The sequence below is a fragment of the Simochromis diagramma genome, unplaced genomic scaffold, assembly GCF_900408965.1.
Source record: "Simochromis diagramma unplaced genomic scaffold, fSimDia1.1 OVJJ01000333.1, whole genome shotgun sequence".
Lineage (NCBI taxonomy): Eukaryota > Metazoa > Chordata > Actinopteri > Cichliformes > Cichlidae > Simochromis > Simochromis diagramma.
In genome coordinates, this window is record NW_024386765.1 from 243,772 (window position 1) to 265,168 (window position 21,397).

Below are 21,397 nucleotides of genomic sequence, written 5' to 3' on the forward strand. Positions count from 1 at the left end.
AACATCGCTTAATAGAAGTCTGTATGCACGTCAGCCCTTAAAAAAAGAAACAGCAGCGGCGCCCTGGTAAATGCACGGTTATGGGAAACCATGTGAAATATATTTAACCTCAGTAAACTTCACGTGTGATGACGAAGCACGTAGGCACATGTGGTTTAGAGTCGTTTGTTCTACAAGTGAAAACGTGAAGTTTGCTTCAAATGTTGTTGTGAGGAAGACTCACAGTGGATGGCGCACTTTATAAAGTATGTGTAACTCTTACCAGTTAAATCAGTACATACATAGTCTCTGAGACCAAGAGTAAGGCAAGCTTCACTGAGTGTGGTTCGCATTTCCACTGGATTCCACTCTGCTTGTTTTTCATATCGCTGCATGTGTGAGTTCTCCTGCTTTCACGTGTGTGTCTTAGTAAATGGATGTGGGGGTTGACATGGTTCCTCTCAAAAGGAAGTCTGTGGTCGGGCGTTTACATATTCCCCCACACACACACACACACACACACACACACATACACACACACACACACACACACAACCAACACACACACACACACACACACACACACACACACAACACACACACACACACACACACACACACACACACGACACACACACACACACACACACACACACAGACACACAGACACAGCACACACACACGACACAAATCGTTTTCCCTGTCAAGCTAAATGAAGCTTTCTTTTAAAAGCAATATGCAGCCCCACAGATGGAAGCCATTCCTCTGCTCTCTCTTGCTTTCACACACACACACAACACACACACACACACACCACACACACACACACCACACACACAAAAAACATTCACTCGAATAAACACAAAAACCCACATGTCTCTTGGGGTTCGTCTCCCCTGCACCCCTGTCATTGTGTGTAGCTGTCGTAAAAGAGGTCCTGTGAGAGAGCGTCCAAAAATACCTGAGTAAAAATGCAGGACACATAAACTCACCCAGTGTCACTCGAGAAATCCAGTCATCTGTGTTTCTGTGGATGTTTTTAATTTTTGTTCATTCATACCAAAATACTTATTGATGTTGATAAAAATAGCCCCTCACATCTCCCACCCGGACAAATACACTCTCTGCATCTGTCAGAGGTGTGCTTCATTGGTTACAGACATCAGAGTAAAGAAAAGGACGAAGGCTGAGTGTCTGCATCCTCATAGAACTCTTTTGGCTGAAATAATTTCTTAAATCTTGTGAAATTCATTTTTTAGCCTGACGTGTTTTTAACTAACTCTGTTTTGGCTGCTTCTTCGGGGTTTTGCCTCAGTTCAGGGCGCTGCAAACAAGCTGATACTGATTATTAGATATGGGTTTTTTATTGATCTCTGAGGGCCTTCTCAGGAGCACAAAGACTGGTAGAATGAGCCCAGTATGTTTTTGAGGAAGGGAGAAATGTGATCAAATATAAGCGTTTTTAAGGCATATTGATTTTCGCAGTGTTCACCTCGACAGAGGTATCTTTGGCCACAGCAGGCAGTTACACCCTGAGTATGCTGCCTGCCCAGCAAGTCAAACAAAGTTAGAGTAGACAGGAAATAAGTGGTAGCGTTTGAGCTATTGGTGTCGGTGTTTTCTATTCCTCAAGTATTTGATGGAACCCAAAAAAAACTCTAAATTTTTTTATGTATTCCCAAATACTGAGAAGTAGTTCAGTTTGCAGCTACTTGAACAGCAAATCCAAACAGAGAAATAGTTTGATCCGGAGATGCGAACGTGACTAAACTCAGTTCGTGCATACATGCAGACTGTGGCATACGCACCTGACAACAGCCTGACCTCTCCCAACGCACTGTGCTGCTCAGCAAACAGGAAGAGACGAGGGCTCATGAATATAAGTGAGCGCTTCTAGTCCCTTTATTATCACAGCATTTCACCTCTCTCACTGACGGAAAGACAAAACAGAGACAAAACAAGGTCAAAGAAGAGTGACGTGGACAGTCTACTACGATCGGCTAATGTTGTTCCGTTTCTCTTTCTGACTTAACTGAAAACACGTGAGCATTTGAGGCAAGATTACATTTATTTCAATGAATAATGAAAGGGATGAAAGCTGTGCAGTCAATGCTGAATGAGACCATAAGAAGCCGCAGACCTTTTCCAGAGGCTTTGAAATTAAATGCCTCTAAAAACGAACACAAAGAAGAGTTTTTTGATATGCGACACCACGTTTGATCATTTTAGCTACACTGTATCAAAGGAGTGAAAGCACACTCACACAAACATCGTGTACATTCAACGACCTCGACAGTCGCACGTGCACACATTTGTAATGCAAGTGTGTGTGTGTGTGTGTGTCATTAATAGTCCGACACTCAGAGTCTCTGGAGAGGCCTTGACGTACTTTGTGGTTTTTCTGTTCACAGACGATGGAGCAGGAGGGGTCAGCGGCAGGAAGGCTCCACGTCCCAAACACGGAGCTTAAAAACAGCCGATAGATTCTGATTTAAAGCCGTCATTTCGAATGAACTCGTGTTCACATGAAGCTGCTGCTCCACCCAGGGCCAAGCACAATCCGTGCACGCCCAGTGTTTTTGTCGTGAGGAGCAGATAACACATCTTGTGTGATTCTTACAGAAAGAACTGATGTACTTTTAATATGACTCACTGCCACTGCCTTAACAGCTTAGATGTAACTGTGATTACATGAGAGGATTTGTGAACAACACCATAAGCGCTGCAAATACTTAACCAATGTCACAACACATATTGGTTGCTATTTTAAAATGGCAAATGTGGACATAAGGTGGTTCGCCGCCCGCGCTGTCCTTGCAGGTCTATTTAAAGGCCCCTAGATCTGGAACGGTGTGTGTGTGATCTGGAAAGGCTGGATCGACCTACAAAGGCTGGATGGGATGGGATATCTGGAATACGATGATGAAAGGGCACAGGTATCACCAGTTCTGCTTTACCAAATGTCTTTTCCTCGCAGGAAACCAACTACGACTTTCTTTTGTGTCGTTTGTGCTCGGACACGAGGACGCTCTGGCTCAGCCGCGTTCGAAGAGGCTCGACGCAGGACGAGAGACTTTGAGGACAGAGAGCGATCGCACAGAGAGGATCTAGAGGTGAGAGACGAGGGATCGCCGACTATTTATGTTGACTATTTATCTCAAAATATCACTTTATCTTGAAATCTTTCTCAGTTTGCAAAGCCGGTCCCAAAATGATTCTGTTGTGGTGAACAAACAAAAAAACCTCTCATATATGCAAAGGTTGGAAAGTGTGACTCGGCAGTAGTGTTTCATGCTGGGCCTCTCAGTGATGGCTATAGTAGCTATAAAGCAGTACAGTGAACACAGCACTCAGTTTTACACAGGTTGTTAACAGTTAACCACACAGCAGCTGTATTATGTGTTATATTATTACATTAAAAGAGGTCTTAAAAAACACAAGACGCTCAGCTGAAACCAAGAAAACAGCTAGAGGTCACAGCCAACTGCGTAAGCACCAACCACGTTCGAAGTGGTCAAGCTCCTAATCACACATACTTTTAAGTCTTCGAAGCCTTTAAAGCAGGGGTGGGGAACTCCAGGCCTCGAGGGCCGGTGTCCTGCAGGTTTTAGATGTGTCCTGATTAAATGGGTAAATGACCTCCTCAACATGTCCTGCAGTTCTCCAGAGGCCTGGTAATGAACTAATCATGTGATTCAGGTGTGTTGACCCAGGGTGAGATCTGAAACCTGCAGGACGCCGGCCCTCGAGGCCTGGAGTTCCCCACCCCTGCTTTAAAGTAAACCCCACAGAGTTGTCATGGAGCTGCGAGCTGGCTTTTGTACCAGGCTGTAAGTTTGTCGATTTCTTTGTTAAAGTTGGAGGTCTTTGGGGACTGACTCAAGCATGAATCCAAGGACCTGCAGTTTTTGTCACGTCTGTGTAAAATGGTGTAGTTTTACACCTCTGGAGACGGGAAATTGGTTTTAAATCGTTTGTAGTTACAATCGATTTTAATGTTATTGCATGCATAACATGGCTGCAGGATCAGTCTGTGTGCCTGTAACCATGAAGGTGAGCACAGCTGTTTTAGCGCTTTATGGTATTTTCCTTTGCATCATTATTAGCATAATGATTCTGAGTATATTTCAGTGGATTAACCATTTCTGTCTGGTTTCATTGACTGATCACTATGGTTTCAAAACGACCTACATCAGCGATATCACAGCGTGTTCATGTTGATAACCAGAGATGGGCAGTAACGCGTTACTTGTAATGCGTTACTGTAATCTGATTACTTTTTTCAAGTAACGAGCAAAGTAAGGGATTACTATTGCAAAAACGGTAATGAGATTACCGTTACTTTCCTGTAGGAACGCTGCGTTACTGCGTTACTAAAACCGTGATTTTTTTGCGAGAATGTCTCATGACAGTGACGTAAGCGAGTGCGACGTTGGTGACAACAGCTGTGTGCAGATCAACAATGGATCATATATCGAGTGCAGAGAGAGTATGAGCGTGCAGCGTTTAAAGCGTGGAAGTACTGACCTTACTTTGAGTTTGATTCCATAAAAAGTGACAAAAACATTAGTGTCCGCTGTGCGTGGGAAGAAAACTTCTTTTTACAGCGAGAAAAACCCTAAACTTCCAAACAAGCACTCGAGTAGCTACGACGTAATGGGAAACTCACAGAGAAACTCGCAGATTCTTCCACTGACCGCGGCACACCTGCACCAGGGTAAACCTCCGCCTACCCCACTCCTGCTTTACAGGTGAAAATAGAGCAACAGGACCGCTAGTCTTTGACTTTATTTATTTTCTGCTGTGTTTTACTTGCATCTATTTGAAAGACTGAGTGTAAACACAAAAAATATTTTATTTTATGTGCTGGAATGTGCAGAAAATAGGTTTAAATGTTAAACTAATTTCTTCCAGTCAGAGAATGTTGCAGATAATTTTATTTTTGCTTGATGCATAAAGTTAAAAGATTAAAACTAATAAAACAAGTTTTAAAAAGAGACTTTTCCATTTGATTACATTTTGTATGATGGATTATGCAGAAAAAGTAGAATTGGGACTGAAAGATCTATCGCTTTATCACCTACTCAGGTTGTAAATCGTGTTTTTAAAAAGTAACTAAGTAACTAAGTAATTAATTACTTTTGAAAATAAGTAATCAGTAAAGTAACGGGATTACTTTTTGGGGAAGTAATCAGTAATGAGTTACTGATTACTTTTTTCAAGTAACTTGACCAACACTGCTGATAACTATTGAGCTTCGATCCATGTAGTCTGTGTGCAATGAATAAAGCCTTAAATGAATTCATACCGGAGCTATTGTTGAGATAAAGAACTGAGTTCCATTTGAAATATGAGAATATGGGAATATTTTCTCCTGCATGCTGGCTACGATCTTTAGACTAAAATCCTAAACTCTTTCCAAACGTCTCCCTCAGCTTCTCTGCTTTAACTTCCAGAGATGAGAAAACGATGTCTGCTGGCTGTGAAAAGGCCATCGTGTGTGCTGTGGATGAATCAGGAATGATTCATGTGATGTGCACTTTATTATCCTCGCAGCTGTCCTGAGACTCCATTCTTCAGAGCAGTCCACGGTCCTGTATCATACGAGGCAATCACATGGATGATGAGATAAAAGGAGTGAACGGGGAAAGCAGGCAGAAAAGAAAGCATCTGGCTGCTGACTCAGACGCACACAAGGGCACGTGTTTATTGTGTGAATAACACACACACAGATTTCCACATAGTCACTACAGATCATCTTTAATCTAAATCACACACACACACACACACACACACACACACACACACACACACACACACACACACACACACACACACACACGCTGGTGTTTGAGTGACTCTTTGTAATCGACACATTCAACCCCCCAGACACTGATGTTACATTCTTCTGGATAATAACATAATTACTGCACTAAATCAGTCGGTGCCTCCAGCTTAGACAGTAGACACAGACACACACACACACACACACATACACACACACACACACACACACACACACACACACATACACACACACACACACACACACGCCTGAAAGCAAAAAAGTTATGCGCTGAATTGTGGCGGAGGAATTAAAGAAGGCACGTTTTTGTGTTACTCGAATGTGTTTGCGTGTGCATTGACATGTGTAGGAGAGACGCACTGCCACAACTCAAAGGGCTGAAACACAGATAACCCATTGTGATCACACACACTTTGTGGGCACTGGTCTGTGTGTGTGTGCGCGCTGTAGTGGGTTGTTGTGCTGACTAGATGGTTGGCATCAGGCTGAATGAAGGGCAGTATGCCAACACATCTCCCTCCATCTGCGTCACACAATGTCTGCCAACATCTACTCTGCCTTTCTCTCTGTTACACACACACACACAATCTCAAAAGCACTTACAATAACCGGCGGCTCGGTGGATGTGTTAGCATGTGATACGTCTTTGCTTGGCTCTGTTTTTTCTGACAAAGTGGAAGAAAATACGATAATTAGATTTCTATTCTTTACACAAACGCAAATATTCACAGAAGAAATATAATTCACACTCATTCACAAACGAACTGGTTGTTCCTGTCACGTACAATCCTCATCAGCAGTCAATAACACATGAGGAGAATTAGTTTAAACCAGTCAGAGTAACATGTCACAGTGAGCAGAGATGATCCACAAACACACCTGTGAAGGTCACAACAGGTCAGTCAGGATATTTCACCAGCCATCCAATGACTGAGTGACCTCTTCGTGTCCGTCATCAATCTAAGCTGTGTGAAGTACCAAGAGACAGACGAGAGCGAGCATGATGTCAACGTATGAGTGTGACAATGTTAGCCTCACTCATACGTCTGCATTTCTATGGATGGATAAGAAACAGTACAAAAAAGATGCTGATTGTGACTCTATAATATCATCAGGAGAACCCCACCAAAGACCAACGCACACATGTGCACTCACACACTGGTTTAAAATAAGTCGTAATTACTTAGCAAGAACCACACGACACTGCACGTACCAAACGTTAAAAGCAATTTACAAAAATGAAACAAACGGAAAGAAGACAAAATAGTCACTTAAGAAATAAATATATATATATTCAGTGCAATGCTGCAAGATTCCTGTGTTGAGGATTTAATGTTAGAGTCCAAAGAGAAATCGATGTGATCGGAGAAAAAGACAAAAGAAGCATTTTGACCTCAATGGAAATAAATCCAACACATCTCAGATTGTCACAGGCTCCACTGGAGACTCGCTGGTATAAAATCTAACATTCGAATAATGAAAATGATGAATCATTTTACAACTACAGCTTTTACAGGCGTCACAGCACCGATTTGCCTTTGCATTGCAGCTCACAGACAGAGATGATCCTATCAAAGAGAAAGTACGATTTGAAAGGCCATGGACTCAAAATAGTGAATGATTTCTCTCACAAAATGCCCAAACTCCCAGTAAAAGAACAAAATCGAGCCAAGGAAACTGTTTTTCATGCTTAACATCGCTTAATAGAAGTCTGTATGCACGCTCAGCCCTTTAACACAGAAACAGCAGCGGCGCCCTGGTAAATGCACGGTTATGGGAAACCATGTGAAATATATTTAACCTCAGTAAACTTCACGTGTGATGACAAAGCACGTAGGCACATGTGGTTTTAGAGTCTGTTTGTTCTTACAAGTGAAAACGTGAAGTTTGCTTCAAATGTTGTTGTGAGGAAGACTCACAGTGGATGGTCGCACTTTATAAAGTATGTGTAACTCTTACCAGTTAAATCAGTACATACATAGTCTCTGAGACCAAGAGTAAGGCAACGCTTCACTGAGTGTGGTTCGCATTTCCACTGGATTTCACTCTGCTTGTTTTTCATATTCGCTGCAGTGTGTGAGTTCTCCTGTCTTCACGTGTGTGTCTTAGTAAATGGATGTGGGGGTTGACATGGTTCTCTCTCAAAAGGAAGTCTGTGGTCAGGCCGTTTCTACATATTTTCCCCTCACACACACACACACACACAGACACACACACACACACACACACACACACACATACACACACACACACACAGACACACACAGACACACACACACACACACACACACACAGACACACACACGTGCGTTTTCCCTGTCAAGCTAAATGAAGCTTTCTTTTAAAAGCAATATGCAGCCCCACAGATGTGGAAGCCATTCCTCTTGCTCTCTCTTGCTTTCACACACACACACACACACACACACACACACACACACACACACACACACACACACACACACACACACACAGAAAAACATTCACTCGAATAAACACAAAAACCCACAGTCTCTTGGGGTGCGGTCTCCCCTGCAACCCCGGTGCAGTGTGGGTAGCTGTCGTAAAAGAGGTCCTGTGAGAGAGCGTCCAAAAATAGCCTGAGTAAAAATGCAGGACCATAAAGCTCACCCAGTGTCACTCAGAGAAATCCAGTCATCTGTGTGTCTGTGGATGTGTTTAAGTTTTGTTCATTCATACCAAAATACTTATTGATGTTGATAAAAATAGCCCCTCACAGCTTCCCACCCTGACAAATACACTCTCTGCATCTGTCAGAGGTGCTGCTTCATTGGGTTACAGACATCAGAGTAAAGAAAAGGACGAAGGCTGAGTGTCCTGCATCCTACATTATGAACTCTTTTGGCTGAAATAATTTCTTAAATCTTGTGAAATTCATTGTTTAGTCTGACTGTGTTTTAACTAACTGACTGTTTTTGGCTGCTTCTTCGGGGTTTTGCCTCAGTTCAGGGCGCTGCAAACAAGCTGATACTGATTTATTAGATATGGGTTTTTATTGATCTCTGAGGGCCTTTCTCAGGAGCACAAAGACTGGTAGAATGAGCCCAGTATGTTTTTGAGGAAGGGAGAAATGTGATCAAATATAAGCGTTTTTAAGGCATATTGATTTTCGCAGGTTCACGCTCGCAGAGGTATCTTTGGCCACAGCAGGCAGTTACACCCTGAGTATGCTGCCTGCCCAGCAAGTCAAACAAAGTTAGAGTAGACAGGAAATAAAGTGTAGCGTTTGAGCTATTGGTGTCGTGTGTTTTCTATTCCTCAAGTATTTTGATGGAACCCAAAAAAAACTCTAATTATTTTTTTATGTATTGCCAAATACTGAGAAGTAGTTCAGTTTGCAGCTACTTGAACAGCAAATCCAAACAGAGAAATAGTTTTGTGATCCTGAAGATGCGAACGTGATCTAAACTCAGTTCGTGCATACATGCAGACTGTGGCATACGCACCCTGACCACAGCCTGATCCTCTCCCAACGCACTGTGCTGCTCAGCAAACAAGGAAGAGACGAGGGCTCATGAAATATAAGTGAGCGCTTCTAGTCCCTTTATTATCACAGCTATTTCACCTCTCTCACTGACGGAAAGACAAAACAGAGACAAAACAAGGTCAAAGAAGAGTGACGTGGACAGTCTACTATCGATCGGCTAATGTTGTTCCGTTTCTCTTTCTGACTTAACTGAAAACACGTGACATTTGAGGCAAGATTACATTTATTTTCAATGAATAATGAAAGGGATGAAAGCTGTGCAGTCTAATGTCTGAATGAGACCATTAAAGAAGCCGCAGACCTTTTCCAGAGGCTTTGAAATTCAAATGCCTCTAAAAACGAACACAAAGAAGATGTTTTTGATATGCGACACTCACGTTTGATCATTTTAGCTACACTGTATCAAAGGAGTGAAAGCATCACTCACACAAACATTCGTGTACATTCAACGACCTCGACCAGTCGCACGTGCACACATTTGTAATTGCAAGTTTGTGTGTGTGTGTGTGTCATTTAATAGTCCGACACTCAGAGTCTCTGGAGAGGCCTTGACGTACTTTGTGGTTTTTCTGTTTCACAGACGATGGAGCAGGAGGGGTCAGCGGCAGGAAGGCGTCCACGTCCCAAACACGGAGCTTTAACAGCCGATAGATTCTGATTTAAAGCCGTCATTTCGAATGAACTCGTGTTCACATGAAGCTGCTGCTCCACCCCAGGGCCAAAGCACAATCCGTGCACGCCCAGTGTTTTTGTCGTGAGGAGCAGATAACACATCTTTGTGTGATTCTTACAGAAAGAACTGATGTACTTTTAATATGACTCACTGCCATCTGCCTTAACAGCTTAGATGTAACTGTGATTACATGAGAGGATTTTGAACAACACCATAAGCGCTGCAAATACTTAACCAATGTCACAACACATATTGGTTGCTATTTAAAATGGCAAATGTGGACATTAATGTGGTTCGCTCTCGCGCTGTCCTTGCAGGTCTATTTAAAGGCCCCTATGATCTTGAACGGTGTGTGTGTGATCTGGAAAGGCTGGATCGACCTACAAAGGCTGGATGGGATGGGATATCTGGAATACGATGATGAAAGGGCACAGGTATCACCAGTTCTGCTTTTTACTCAAATGTCTTTTCCTCGTCAGGAAACCAACTACGATCTTTCTTTGTTGTCGTTTGTGCTCGCAGCACGAGGACGCTCTGGCTCAGGCCGCGTTCGAAGAGGCTCGACGCAGGACGAGAGACTTTGAGGACAGAGAGCGATCGCACAGAGAGGATCTAGAGGTGAGAGACGAGGGATCGCCGACTATTTATGTTGACTATTTATCTCAAATATCTACTTTATCTTGAAATCTTTCTCAGTCTTGCAAAGCCGGTCCCAAATGATTCTGTTGTGGTGAACAAAACAAAAAAACCTCTCATATATGCAAAGGTTGGAAACGTGACTCGTGCAGTAGTGTTTCATGCTGGGCCTCTCAGTGATGGCTATAGTAGCTATAAAGCAGTACAGTGAACACAAACTGCAGCTCTGGAGGTCGCAACAAAGCTTGACGTGTAATTATTTTTTACGGTGCATTTTAGTGTGAAAAAGAGAATTAAATGGCAAAAAGGCTCCTGCTCTTTTTGCCCTCTAACATATTTATGTCACAGACTGGCTTTGCAGGACTGGACAGAGCAAACAGCATCACCAACACAGCTTGCTTGTAGTGCAGTTTCTTGTTTGCAACTCTGAAAATAAATTGGCTCACTGAAAATGATTTTGATCCTCTGCTGAATTTTCTCACAGATGCTTTCAGACGCTGAAAGTAGAAAAGTATCAAAGTGAATTAAAAGTAGAAATGTATCAAGAGTGTAATATATATCTGCAGCATCAAATTTGTAGTATCGCTTTCCTTGCTTAGTGCTTGGGTTGTGTGATGTGTGCTTGTGTTCTGTAGTTTGTTTTTAATTATTATTCTTTTTCTTTAAAGATTATTTCTGTAGTTTGAACCGTAGGTTTAGTGCATGATCAGTTTGGCGGTAATTCTAATCTGATAATTGATCTGACTTGATATTCATGAACTATTGAATGACTACAGTTTTGTCAGGTTTCCCAAAAGCCTCAGAAGGGAAAGTAGTTTGCTCATTTTGTGCATTCCTTTGAGAAGTTTAATTGATGCAAACTTGGCAAAACAAGGTGATGTGTTCATTTTAGTAGTTCAAATGTGACCTTTGAACTGCATGTAGACGCTATAAACTGATTTCTAAACTGAGATTCTGTAGGTTTGAAATTTGAAGGTGTCCCAAATGCATTTCATTGCTTGAGACAAACTCACTTTCCCAGCAAGGCTTTGGGGAGATCAGTGGCATCCTTCCTAAGCTGACGCCCTCCGAATGAACCCCAAATTGTTTATTTTTTAGGACCCTGTGGTTTCTAAAATCTGGGACTGATGACACACAGACAGCCAGCAGAAAAGAACAGGGTCTGTGTCCTTCATTTCTCACCATCTATCACACTGTCATGCACTAAACCACCTCGTGTGTGTGTGTGCATGTGTGTGTGTGTCCACAGTTTCATTTGTGTATCTGCATTCTTGTTTTTGTCCATTAATGTCTGTGTGTGTCTCTCAGCACCTGCAGCATTTTCTATGTTTTTATTTCCACACCGTACGTGTGTGTGTGTGTGTGTGTGTGTGTGTGTGTGTGTGTGTGTGTGTGTGTTCATGACTGTGCATGCTCTGCAATGAATTTTATTCCTATAATTTTACTGTGTTTGTTTAATGCTTGAATGGTGTGAGAGACTCGGTGAGCACAATGTGATGTTTCATAGCTAGTTTGCAAAAGGAGACACACAGCCGGCTCAGGCACAGCTTTGTGGCACATGGTCCTGCAGAAATGAAAGAAAAGAGAGGCTGAATGTCATCGTGTGAAACAGAAAGAAAGATTTGATCCAGGTTGCCTTTTATGCGACTGAGCTCATGTGGCTTCCCCGAGGCTGCGGCAGAAAAAGGAAACCTTGTGTCTCTCACTAAATCAGTAGAAACACCATCACTAGCTTCTTTAACACAATGTATAAACGCGTTGTTTCCATATTTAAAATGATTTTGGACACATCGGCAATCAGAGGATGGAAACTGTTCCACTGTACAGTAAAGTAACCGCACGTGAAGGTCATGTTACGAAAACGCACGTTTGAGATGGAGCACATGAGTACATTGTTGCTATCCTTATCAGTATATATGAATCATAACGTATAAAGCTTAGCTTCATACATATGGAGATCAAAATAATATAAATCAATAATAAAATGATAATAGCTCATGTGATTTTATATTAAAGAAAAAATGTGCACTGACCCTGAGGAAGAGTCATGGCTGTCTAAAAGCAACGGCCCCACAGATGATTTTACATTTCAATTCTTGTTTCATACCAAAAGAATCAGAGTTTGTAGAGTTGCTAGAAACAGCAGCCACAGCGGATCGCGCTATGAGCTTTTTGTTGTTTTCTCTGGGTGTGCCTGACGAGTGTTGCTGAATAGCTGCACAGATTCAGCCTCTGCATTTCTGTGGTCTGAACTCCACCTCTCCATCTGTCTCTCTTTCTCTGTAACTCTCTGTGTCTCGTTAGCTGGTGATCGAGTTATCTCTGTGTCCTGTCTGAGCTTCAAAGGCAAAGTTAATTCCTTCTTCTCTCAGACAGAAGAGAAAGAAAAAAATGAGCTGAGGCAAAATTCTCGTTTCTTTCCTTTTTTTCAAAATAGAAAGGGGAGGGAAATTTGATTGTTTCACCTGTACTGGAAAACACACATGACGATAAGAAGATTAGGCCGATTAGTAGGTTAAGAAAATTATGTTGCTCCAACTTTGGGTTGAGAAGTTTTCAAATAGATCAGCAGCAAAACGTTGATGTCTTTTTTCTCCTGTGAATGCTGATTGAATATAAAAGACCAGTCATTTTGGCAGACACAACATTTTTCATCCAAACGCAGCGATATTCCAGTTACTCAAGGTCAAAGGGTGCCTGTCACAATGATGGATGTATAAGCAATAGATGCATTTTTAATACTACATGCATACACACACGTGGTTTGTTTAGCTATCCCTGTGAGTGCTCGCCCTTTGCTGCTCCTGCACAAATAATATTATTTTACACATGCGCCATCCAAACACTCAGTGCTGACTTCTGTTTGAGTGAATCGATCGGAGCTCTGACACTTTGGATGTACTGGACACTCTAATTGAACAGTGGGAATCGGGATCCTGTGAAATCCTGACGCACGCTGATCCATCTCCCAGTCCGGTTACATTATGTGATAAAATGAGCTAATGTACAGCAGACTAATGGGACAAGAGCAGGAGCGCCACAGAACTGACAAACATCCGGTTTTCTTCCGTGCACAAATGTGATTTTCCAAAATATAAACACGCTGCCAAAAACCCCACGCTTAGCTGATGCTGTCAGTCCAGGTGGTTGTGTGTTTGTGATTGTGTTTACTGATAAGAGGGACAGTTATTCTGCTGTTGTTTCAGATCAGTTCAAACAAGTAGAATTTAGTTTCAAAAGCAGAGTGAATCGAGCCAACCAAAAGCCTCTTTATGCACTCGGCCTGTTTAGCCTTACGTACCGGGTGAGTGATAGCGAAAACCTAAACATGCGATTTGCTCATGAGCACATCTGTTGCACCGGCCTCAGTGAAAGCCTAACCTCTATTCTCACTTTAAGGCAAACCTACACTCGATTTGTGAAAATGTGACGACTGGCCGAGGGTCCCCTTTGCTACGATGTCCTCACGTCAGCGGTTTAAAACTCAATCGGGTCCCCACTAGGATAGCTAGACAAGTGCATTCACACACAGTCACACGTGCACTCCAAGAGCAGAGAGATTTGGTGGTGAATGATGAGCTGCCACTAAAAGCATTAATATATCATTAGTATTGATTGCCATCAGACCCCCTGCTTTGACTTACACACACACACAAATACTGTACAGGCACACGTGCACAAACTCGCAGATACAGCACATTTGCTCCAAGTTTATCAAGACACACACACACAAACACGCACGTGTGCACACTTGACACACTATTGAGTTGTGGTTAAGCAGCCTATAGTGGTACAGAAGGCTCGCATCTTTACGTGGATCAATACAGAGAGCTCTTCTGGCCTTATGATTACTGAGGACCACTCCCTTCTGCAGAGACAAACACTCGCTCAAGCTCTCGCTGTCTGATTAAAATCTTGCTTGTTTCCTGAGATTTTGGATAAACGAAGGTGTGTTTAGTCACATAATTAACTGCTACGTGCTGTTAATGTTAGAGGGAACAGTTTGTTTGTTTTTCATTTTTCAATTTGACCACTGAGAACACAGAGCAGCAACATGTCCTCAGCCAAATAATGTGAGCACCAAAACAACACATTTCAAAAGTACAATTAGCAGTCTTCTTCCTTATCACACACACACACGTAAACAAGCATCACGTCGTACCCGGTGCTCTTCTCAGAGCAGGTTCAGTGAGAGCATTTCTGAAAATGACCTTTGCTTCATAGCAGTAACTATGATTGTAACTGGTTTTTAACTACCAACAAGCAGGTACTGGAAACAAGTTGCATCACAACTCTGTAAGTAAACAGCTGGCCAAGTAAACGCAAAACACAAATAGTTACATTATGTGCTCCGTTGTTAAAGGTGCTTATTATTCTTAATGTTTTACATCATCTTGCATCTAAAACACGAGACTGTCATAGTCACGATGGTTTATCTGTAATAGCTATCGAGTTCAACCCAAACCTTTTGCCTCAGTATCCCAGTTTTCTTTGGGTTTCTCCGATTGGCTCTGAAAAAAGCGACAGAATAATCCAATATGACATTTTCTGGGGAGTACATACGCACATGGCACAGATGGTGCTGTGTGATCAATTAACTCAGCTTTGATTCAAGTCAGTCTAAATGAGCCACGCATTAATATTTGATGGTTGCAGCGTTGATAGAACAACAGAAAGCTTTCCAGAGGAGACTGACAGGGCCTGGAGTCAGTCTGGCTAAGAGGAGTTAAAATGGTAGCATGACATAGTGTGTGTGTGTGTGTGTGTGTGTGTGTGTGTGTGTGTGTGTGTGTGTGTGTGTGTGTGTGTGTGCATGTGACTGCGTGTATGCTGCTATTATCGTGAGTCACTGAGATGACACAAACTACATTCCTCTTGAACTAAGCAACCCTTTACTATCTCTGTCTGCATTTCTGTCTGCTCTGCTCTCTGCTTCACCTCTCCCCCTTCTTGCTCTCAGTTGACCCCTGCTAAACTCCCCCAGCTATCACTTAAATGTAAACCTACAACCACAGGTTTTTTTGTTTTTACACCAAGAGACCATGCTACGGCGCAACAAACACGCGGACACTAAACCCACATATTTTTAAAGGCCTCGTCTCTCGACCCAATAATCTGCTTTGTTAGTGTGTTTGTCTGCGTCAGCCAGTTTATCTCTCTGCCTCTGCCTGCCTGTCTGCCAGTTACCTCAACTAAAATATCAACATCGGTAAAGTGTATAAACAGCAGCACAGTCGTGCTGTAATGAAGCTCTCTGAGTACCTCTAATGGCAGTTTGGGGTATTGCAACTTTCTTTTGTAACTCTGTGTGTGTGTAGAATCTTTTCAACATAGAAATCAGACTCTGTGTAAAGATTCTTACCTCAAGTGAAGCTTGGCATGTTTGCTGTAGCCATGGTGCTGGGGGCGGGTCAGAGGTGGCCATATTTGGATGAGAGAGGCTGAGTTATCAGATAATGTTAGCGAGCTGCAATCATAGACTGTATGGGTCCAGTATGCAGACACACGCCTTGTAATTAGTGCTACATAAAACACTATTATAAGTTAATTGGAGCCTCTGGCATGTCACTGCATTAGATGATTGCATAAATCACCAACAACACAAATGTTTACTGAGACGTCTCTGTGACTGGAATTAGCAGCGATGAAGGTGAACTCCTAACGTTAAGCCTTAATTAAGTGTTAAAGAAGATTTATAAAGAAAACTTTGCTCTCACAGTGGTCGTAGTGAAAGGCTGTAAATATGTTTACTTCTGTTTTAATTTGGGAGTCTGTGGGCATTGGCATTATTTTGAAGTTCGCCCCAGACTGGAGAAATCTTTACATTTGTTAACATGTGGAAATCTGTACTTAATTTATTGTCTTTTTTCTCTCTCATCCCTTCCTTGCCATCTCTTTCCTCCTGTCGTCTTAACATGCTCTTCTCTTTCCCCCTCTTCCATCCTTTTATCCCTCTCTCTCACCAGTCCAGACGACAGCAGGACCCCAGCCCTGGCTCAAACATGGCCAACGCTGACATGGAACACAAGATGCGCTGAGGAGGAGGAGGAGGAAGTTATGCAAGGAGGAAGAGTAGAGAACCCGTGCCGGCTGTCCATTCACTTTCAATGCAATCAACTGAAAAAGAGTTGAATGAAACTGCAGTTGTAGATCAGTTGTTTCTAACGATGAAGGTTTCGCGCGATCATTTCTACATGCGACTTGTTTTGTTGTTTTCAATATTTGAATGTAGATGAAAATTGATTGAATTGAAAGTGAATAAAAACCCTCGAAAAAAGGGCGGAGGACACAAAGGACCTGGGCAAAAAGTAGTTATATGAATATTTAAATGTTGAACACGAGCAGTTAATGTTACAGGATATTGTAGATGTGACACGGCTTTCACGGATGTCATTCAGATTTAAAAGCTTTAATATTTTTTGTCCAGGTCTGAAAGAAAATCGATGGATAGGGCTAGTTTTGCATACCAAAATGTATTTTCTATTACTATTACTGTTAAAATAGAGCAAGAGTGGTTGTCAGAGGGCTTTAATGTCATTACGGGGGAGGGAGGGCAGAAGCTGAAAGAAGCAGTTAAAGAGAGTTTGTTGTGGCCTGAGGTCACAGCTTACCAGCATCAAAGGTGTTGGAAAAAATTTAAATAATTTTAAAAAAAGGTTTCTGCATTGTTCAGTGTTGTGTAACACTTAATATTTGTTAGCATGCCCTTGTTTACCCCTACTATACCTAGCTCACGTCCTAAAGCCTGCTGTTTTCTGAGACCAAAGTTCACTTTGCTGGAAAGGGGGGGGGGGGCGGCAGGGTGGGAATAAAAGAAGAGGGAAACTTTACTTGCATTTACTTTTTTTTTTTTTTGAAGATAATTTTGCCAGGCTCTAGGGTTTAACAGCATTTGCTGTACTGTAATGGTAATTATCTATGAAAACATCACTATCATAAGATACCTGTGACGGTGAAATAACAGGTAATGTAGCAACAATCTGAAGGTAAGACAACAACAAATATGCTACAGTATCAGTGGCTCTGGAAGCAACTGGGAAAATTGTGTTTTTCTGGAGAGGGTTGGTCAGTCCGTGTGTCTTTTGTCTTCCAAGAGTTTCATTGATTGTGATACAATCAGTCTTGGCCTTTCTTTAGATGCATGAAACCAAACACAGGCCTGCCTACGCTCGTTGTTGTTCCCCACGTGACCCGTCTATCATCAGAGCAATCGTTACAGTGCGGCGATTTGGAATAACAGGGTGATTCAGAACCATGTCATCATAGTGCTCCTGCTGCGGACCCCAGCAGGAGCACACCCGGAAAGACACAAAGGATCTGTGTCCTCATAGGACTTTTCAGATTTTCAAACCAAATGTCGCCTGTATGAACGATTTTTTAAAAAAGGGGTCGCCGTCTAATGAATCAGATGTATCGCCGAAATCTGGGATTTTTTCTTCTTCTATTGGTTCATAAAAGATATATTATATATATTGGAGATATGTGGTTTTCGTCAGACAGTGAGCATCTGTCTGATCCATAACAGTTATATAACCCATCCATCCAGATCTGTCACCCAGATATTCCTTATCAGAAAAGGACAATAAAACCTAAATGCAGTCTAGCATCCCGTGTCCTGTTACTGCGTGATGAAATGGTATGTTTTTTGTTTGTTTTGTTATCATTTTTGTTTGTGTGAAAGTCATGATGTTTACTTTTTATATTACTTCTCACTTCTGTATATGTACTCGCTTTTGTTCAGCTTTCAGCTTTCTTATGAAGCAGCAGCGGCTGCTGTGCTTTTCTAGAGTTTAAAAGTACAAAATGTGTCCAGAAATTTGGGATGTTTGAGGACTTTGATGGATTTATTTTCCACATGTTCTTTTATTAATGTTATTATTTTTATTGCATTTGTTGTTATTTTATTTTAGTTTTTTTTTTTTAAATCCACTTCCTGGGTTAAATACATTGACTGTGGATTAACTTATGTCCTGTTACCAGGCAACATATTTTTTTTATTTTTTGCAGCTGAAAGTTTATTTCAGTTTCCAATGTATTTTAAATTTAGTACAGTCAACGGTTTCATTATAATTATTATAACCAAGAAAACTCTTTGTTCCTGCCTTTCTTTCTTCTCATTGTTAGCAGTTGTGTCGAGATTGACATAAAATTAGAAAACTCTTATTTTTGTACATTGAAAGCCACGAGTTTGTAACATTTTACATGATGTTTTGAAGTAATGTTGTTGCTAAGAAATGATAGTTTAAATTAAAATAAAAAGAACAAAAATTTAAACTCAAACAACGAAAAGAGACTTGAGGAAGTCGTACGTTATTTTTAAGTTAAGGCCTCGGGATCCAAATGATGCCTTAACTTAAAATGATGAAGGACTCATTTTTAATCAAAACTTCACAGAGAGTCCATCCTCTGTTTGCCCTTGCTTCAGGTAAAACAAAAAATTACATTCTGGTTTTCAGATATATATGAAAGGATTTAATAACGTTAACCTAAGGTTTTTTTGTCTTCTCCCCCCCATTGGAGAATATTGAGAGCACAGAGAAATGCTTACCTTAGTCTCCTCATACCCTCCAAAGTCAGCTGGCCTTGTGACTCAGTGCTTGATAAGTTCAAGAATGTGGAAAATATATGATCTGTCTGAGGTTACCTTAGTGGGATAAGTGGTGGATTATGTTGTCTGGGTATAGCTCGGTGTTATGTTGAAAAGTTGAGACATAGCAGTCAGATGCCACTGAAGACTTTGAATAGGGTGAGTGGACGAAGGGACAGAGTGAGGTAATTGAATGTGCATATAAAGCAGGTTGTACCATAAGATGGGGTTAAAGTGATGCTGGTTTGAAGTTTTCATACTTTTACATGAATGCTAGCTGAGGTTTTAATGGGGCTGTAGCCAGTCTTGAAATTTTCAGGATTAAGGAATTTGATTTCATTCAGTGTCAGCGATGGTAAAAATGGCATTTTCACCATTTTTTGGTGGAAATTGAGCATTAATGAACCATTAATGAACCGGTACAGCACAATGAAGGGGTAAGAAGTAGGTGTTAAAAGCAGAATGGTATGAGGCATTTTCAACTAGGTTGTGTTTTTGTAAATTGATAGCATGTGTACCAAATTTGGATAAAGCATTCTGTGATAAATGTGGGATTTCTTCCACATGGTCAAATCTGAAATTATATATCTATGGATTTTAACAGTGTCCTCAGGTAAAGAAAAATTAGCCAGATAAAGACTGGAACTTCATAACCAAGTCAAAGATTTAGGTTGTATTTAGTGAACCCGCAGCCCTCATCAAATTATACGCCTCAGGTGGAGTCCATCCCTCAGTTTTCTTAATGCAGGCATTAAGGCAAACCATAAAACATTTTTTCTTCTTCTTCTTTTTTTTTTTTTTACCTAAACTGTTTATGTTCTTAAGTGTTTAACTTATTTATACTTACAACAGCTCTGTGATATTTAACAGCTTGGGCATACTTTCAGTTTCTCCTGCCTGCTTGTGGTCTATGTTTCCCTCTGTTTTAGGGTTGAGCTTGTCCTCCCAAAGAAAATATGAGATACTCAATTTAAAATGTTGGATGTTTTTCAGAATAAACCTGTATTAATTCTTTGATTTGTTTATGTCTTTTTTTCAAACTAAATATAGCAGTTGAATGTCTTTGAATCACTGAAACTGGCATGTCAGTTTTTCCCTAGACTATATATGTATATCCAATTCAAATCAATTTTATTTACACAGCGCCAAATCATAACAGCAGTCAAGGCACTAAGGTAGACCCTACAATAATACAGACAGAGAAAAACCCAACAATCACATGACCCCCTATGAGCAAGCACTTTGGCGACAGTGGGAAGGAAAAACTCCCTTTTAACAGGAAGAAACCTCCAACAGAACCAGGCTCAGGGAGGGGCGGGGCCATCTGCTGTGATTGGTTGGGTCCATCAGATTATTTTCAGCATAGCTCTGCTCTCCTTTACCATGAGCAGTCAGATTACCTTGTAAAATAAAGTAAAGTAGGACCTTTTCACTCCACACTTAGCACAGTGCAAAAACACAGTTATTACTAATAATATTAATAATATCCCAATTAGCCAAGACAGTATAAAAGGAATTACGGAGTTTAACCTTAAATTAGTTTTGTGACAAGTTGTGCAGCTTTTTTGCGTTTATTCCTTTTGAAACAAAATGTTGGAAACTTTGATTAAAAAGGGGCTGTAATCTCTCTACTGTGTGGATCTGCCCTAGAACATCTTCCTGGTTGGACATCGCTGGAACACCTCACCCAGGAGGCATCTTAGTAAGATGCCTAAACCACTTCAGCTAGCTCCCTTCAATGGGGAGAAGTTACAGCTCTACACTGTGCCCCTCCTGAGTTACTGAAGCCTTTTTTCCATTAGTACCTGCTCAGATCGGCTTAATGCGACTCGAGGCGGTCAGACTCGGCATGACCTGTTTTCCATTACACTAATGTCTGTGGGGCCGTTTTGAATTTCTTGAAGGAGAAAAAAATCCATAGAAAAACAAAAAATATCCTCGTAATTTTCTGCCAGTACATTTTGGGGGTTTTTACGGAAGTTTGACGGAGTTTTCTGTAAATGATAAAACGGAAAATTCTGTAGATTTACAGTATACTCTCTGTACTATTTACGGACGTTTCCTTCAGCTATAAAACAGAAAATTCCGTTCACAGTATATTTTCTGTATCATTAACTGATATTTTCCGTTCATAGAAAAATTGAAATTTCTGTTTATATTACTATTTCATAGCACTTCTTTTCACTGTAACTCATTAAATATGGTTTTTTA

The 21,397-nt window shown here is 41.3% G+C and overlaps 1 protein-coding gene and 1 long non-coding RNA gene across 2 annotated transcripts; one reads left to right on the plus strand and one right to left on the minus strand.

The window, feature by feature from the left end:
• Positions 1-1,112: 1,112 nt before the first annotated feature.
• LOC120735303 lies at positions 1,113-2,077 on the minus strand. Its single transcript, XR_005696220.1, has 3 exons — positions 1,971-2,077; positions 1,902-1,905; positions 1,113-1,123 (listed from the first exon to the last, which is right to left on the minus strand). It is a non-coding gene; the product is annotated as an uncharacterized LOC120735303 (long non-coding RNA).
• An 824-nt stretch (positions 2,078-2,901) lies between these two features.
• Positions 2,902-20,203, plus strand: LOC120735183 (core-binding factor subunit beta-like). Its single transcript, XM_040034373.1, has 5 exons — positions 2,902-2,915; positions 2,957-3,092; positions 10,281-10,397; positions 10,486-10,581; positions 16,566-20,203. The coding sequence occupies exons 1-5, from the start codon at positions 2,902-2,904 to the stop codon at positions 16,635-16,637; spliced, it is 435 nt and encodes a 144-aa protein (XP_039890307.1). The 3' UTR covers positions 16,638-20,203.
• The last annotated feature ends 1,194 nt before the right edge of the window (positions 20,204-21,397 follow it).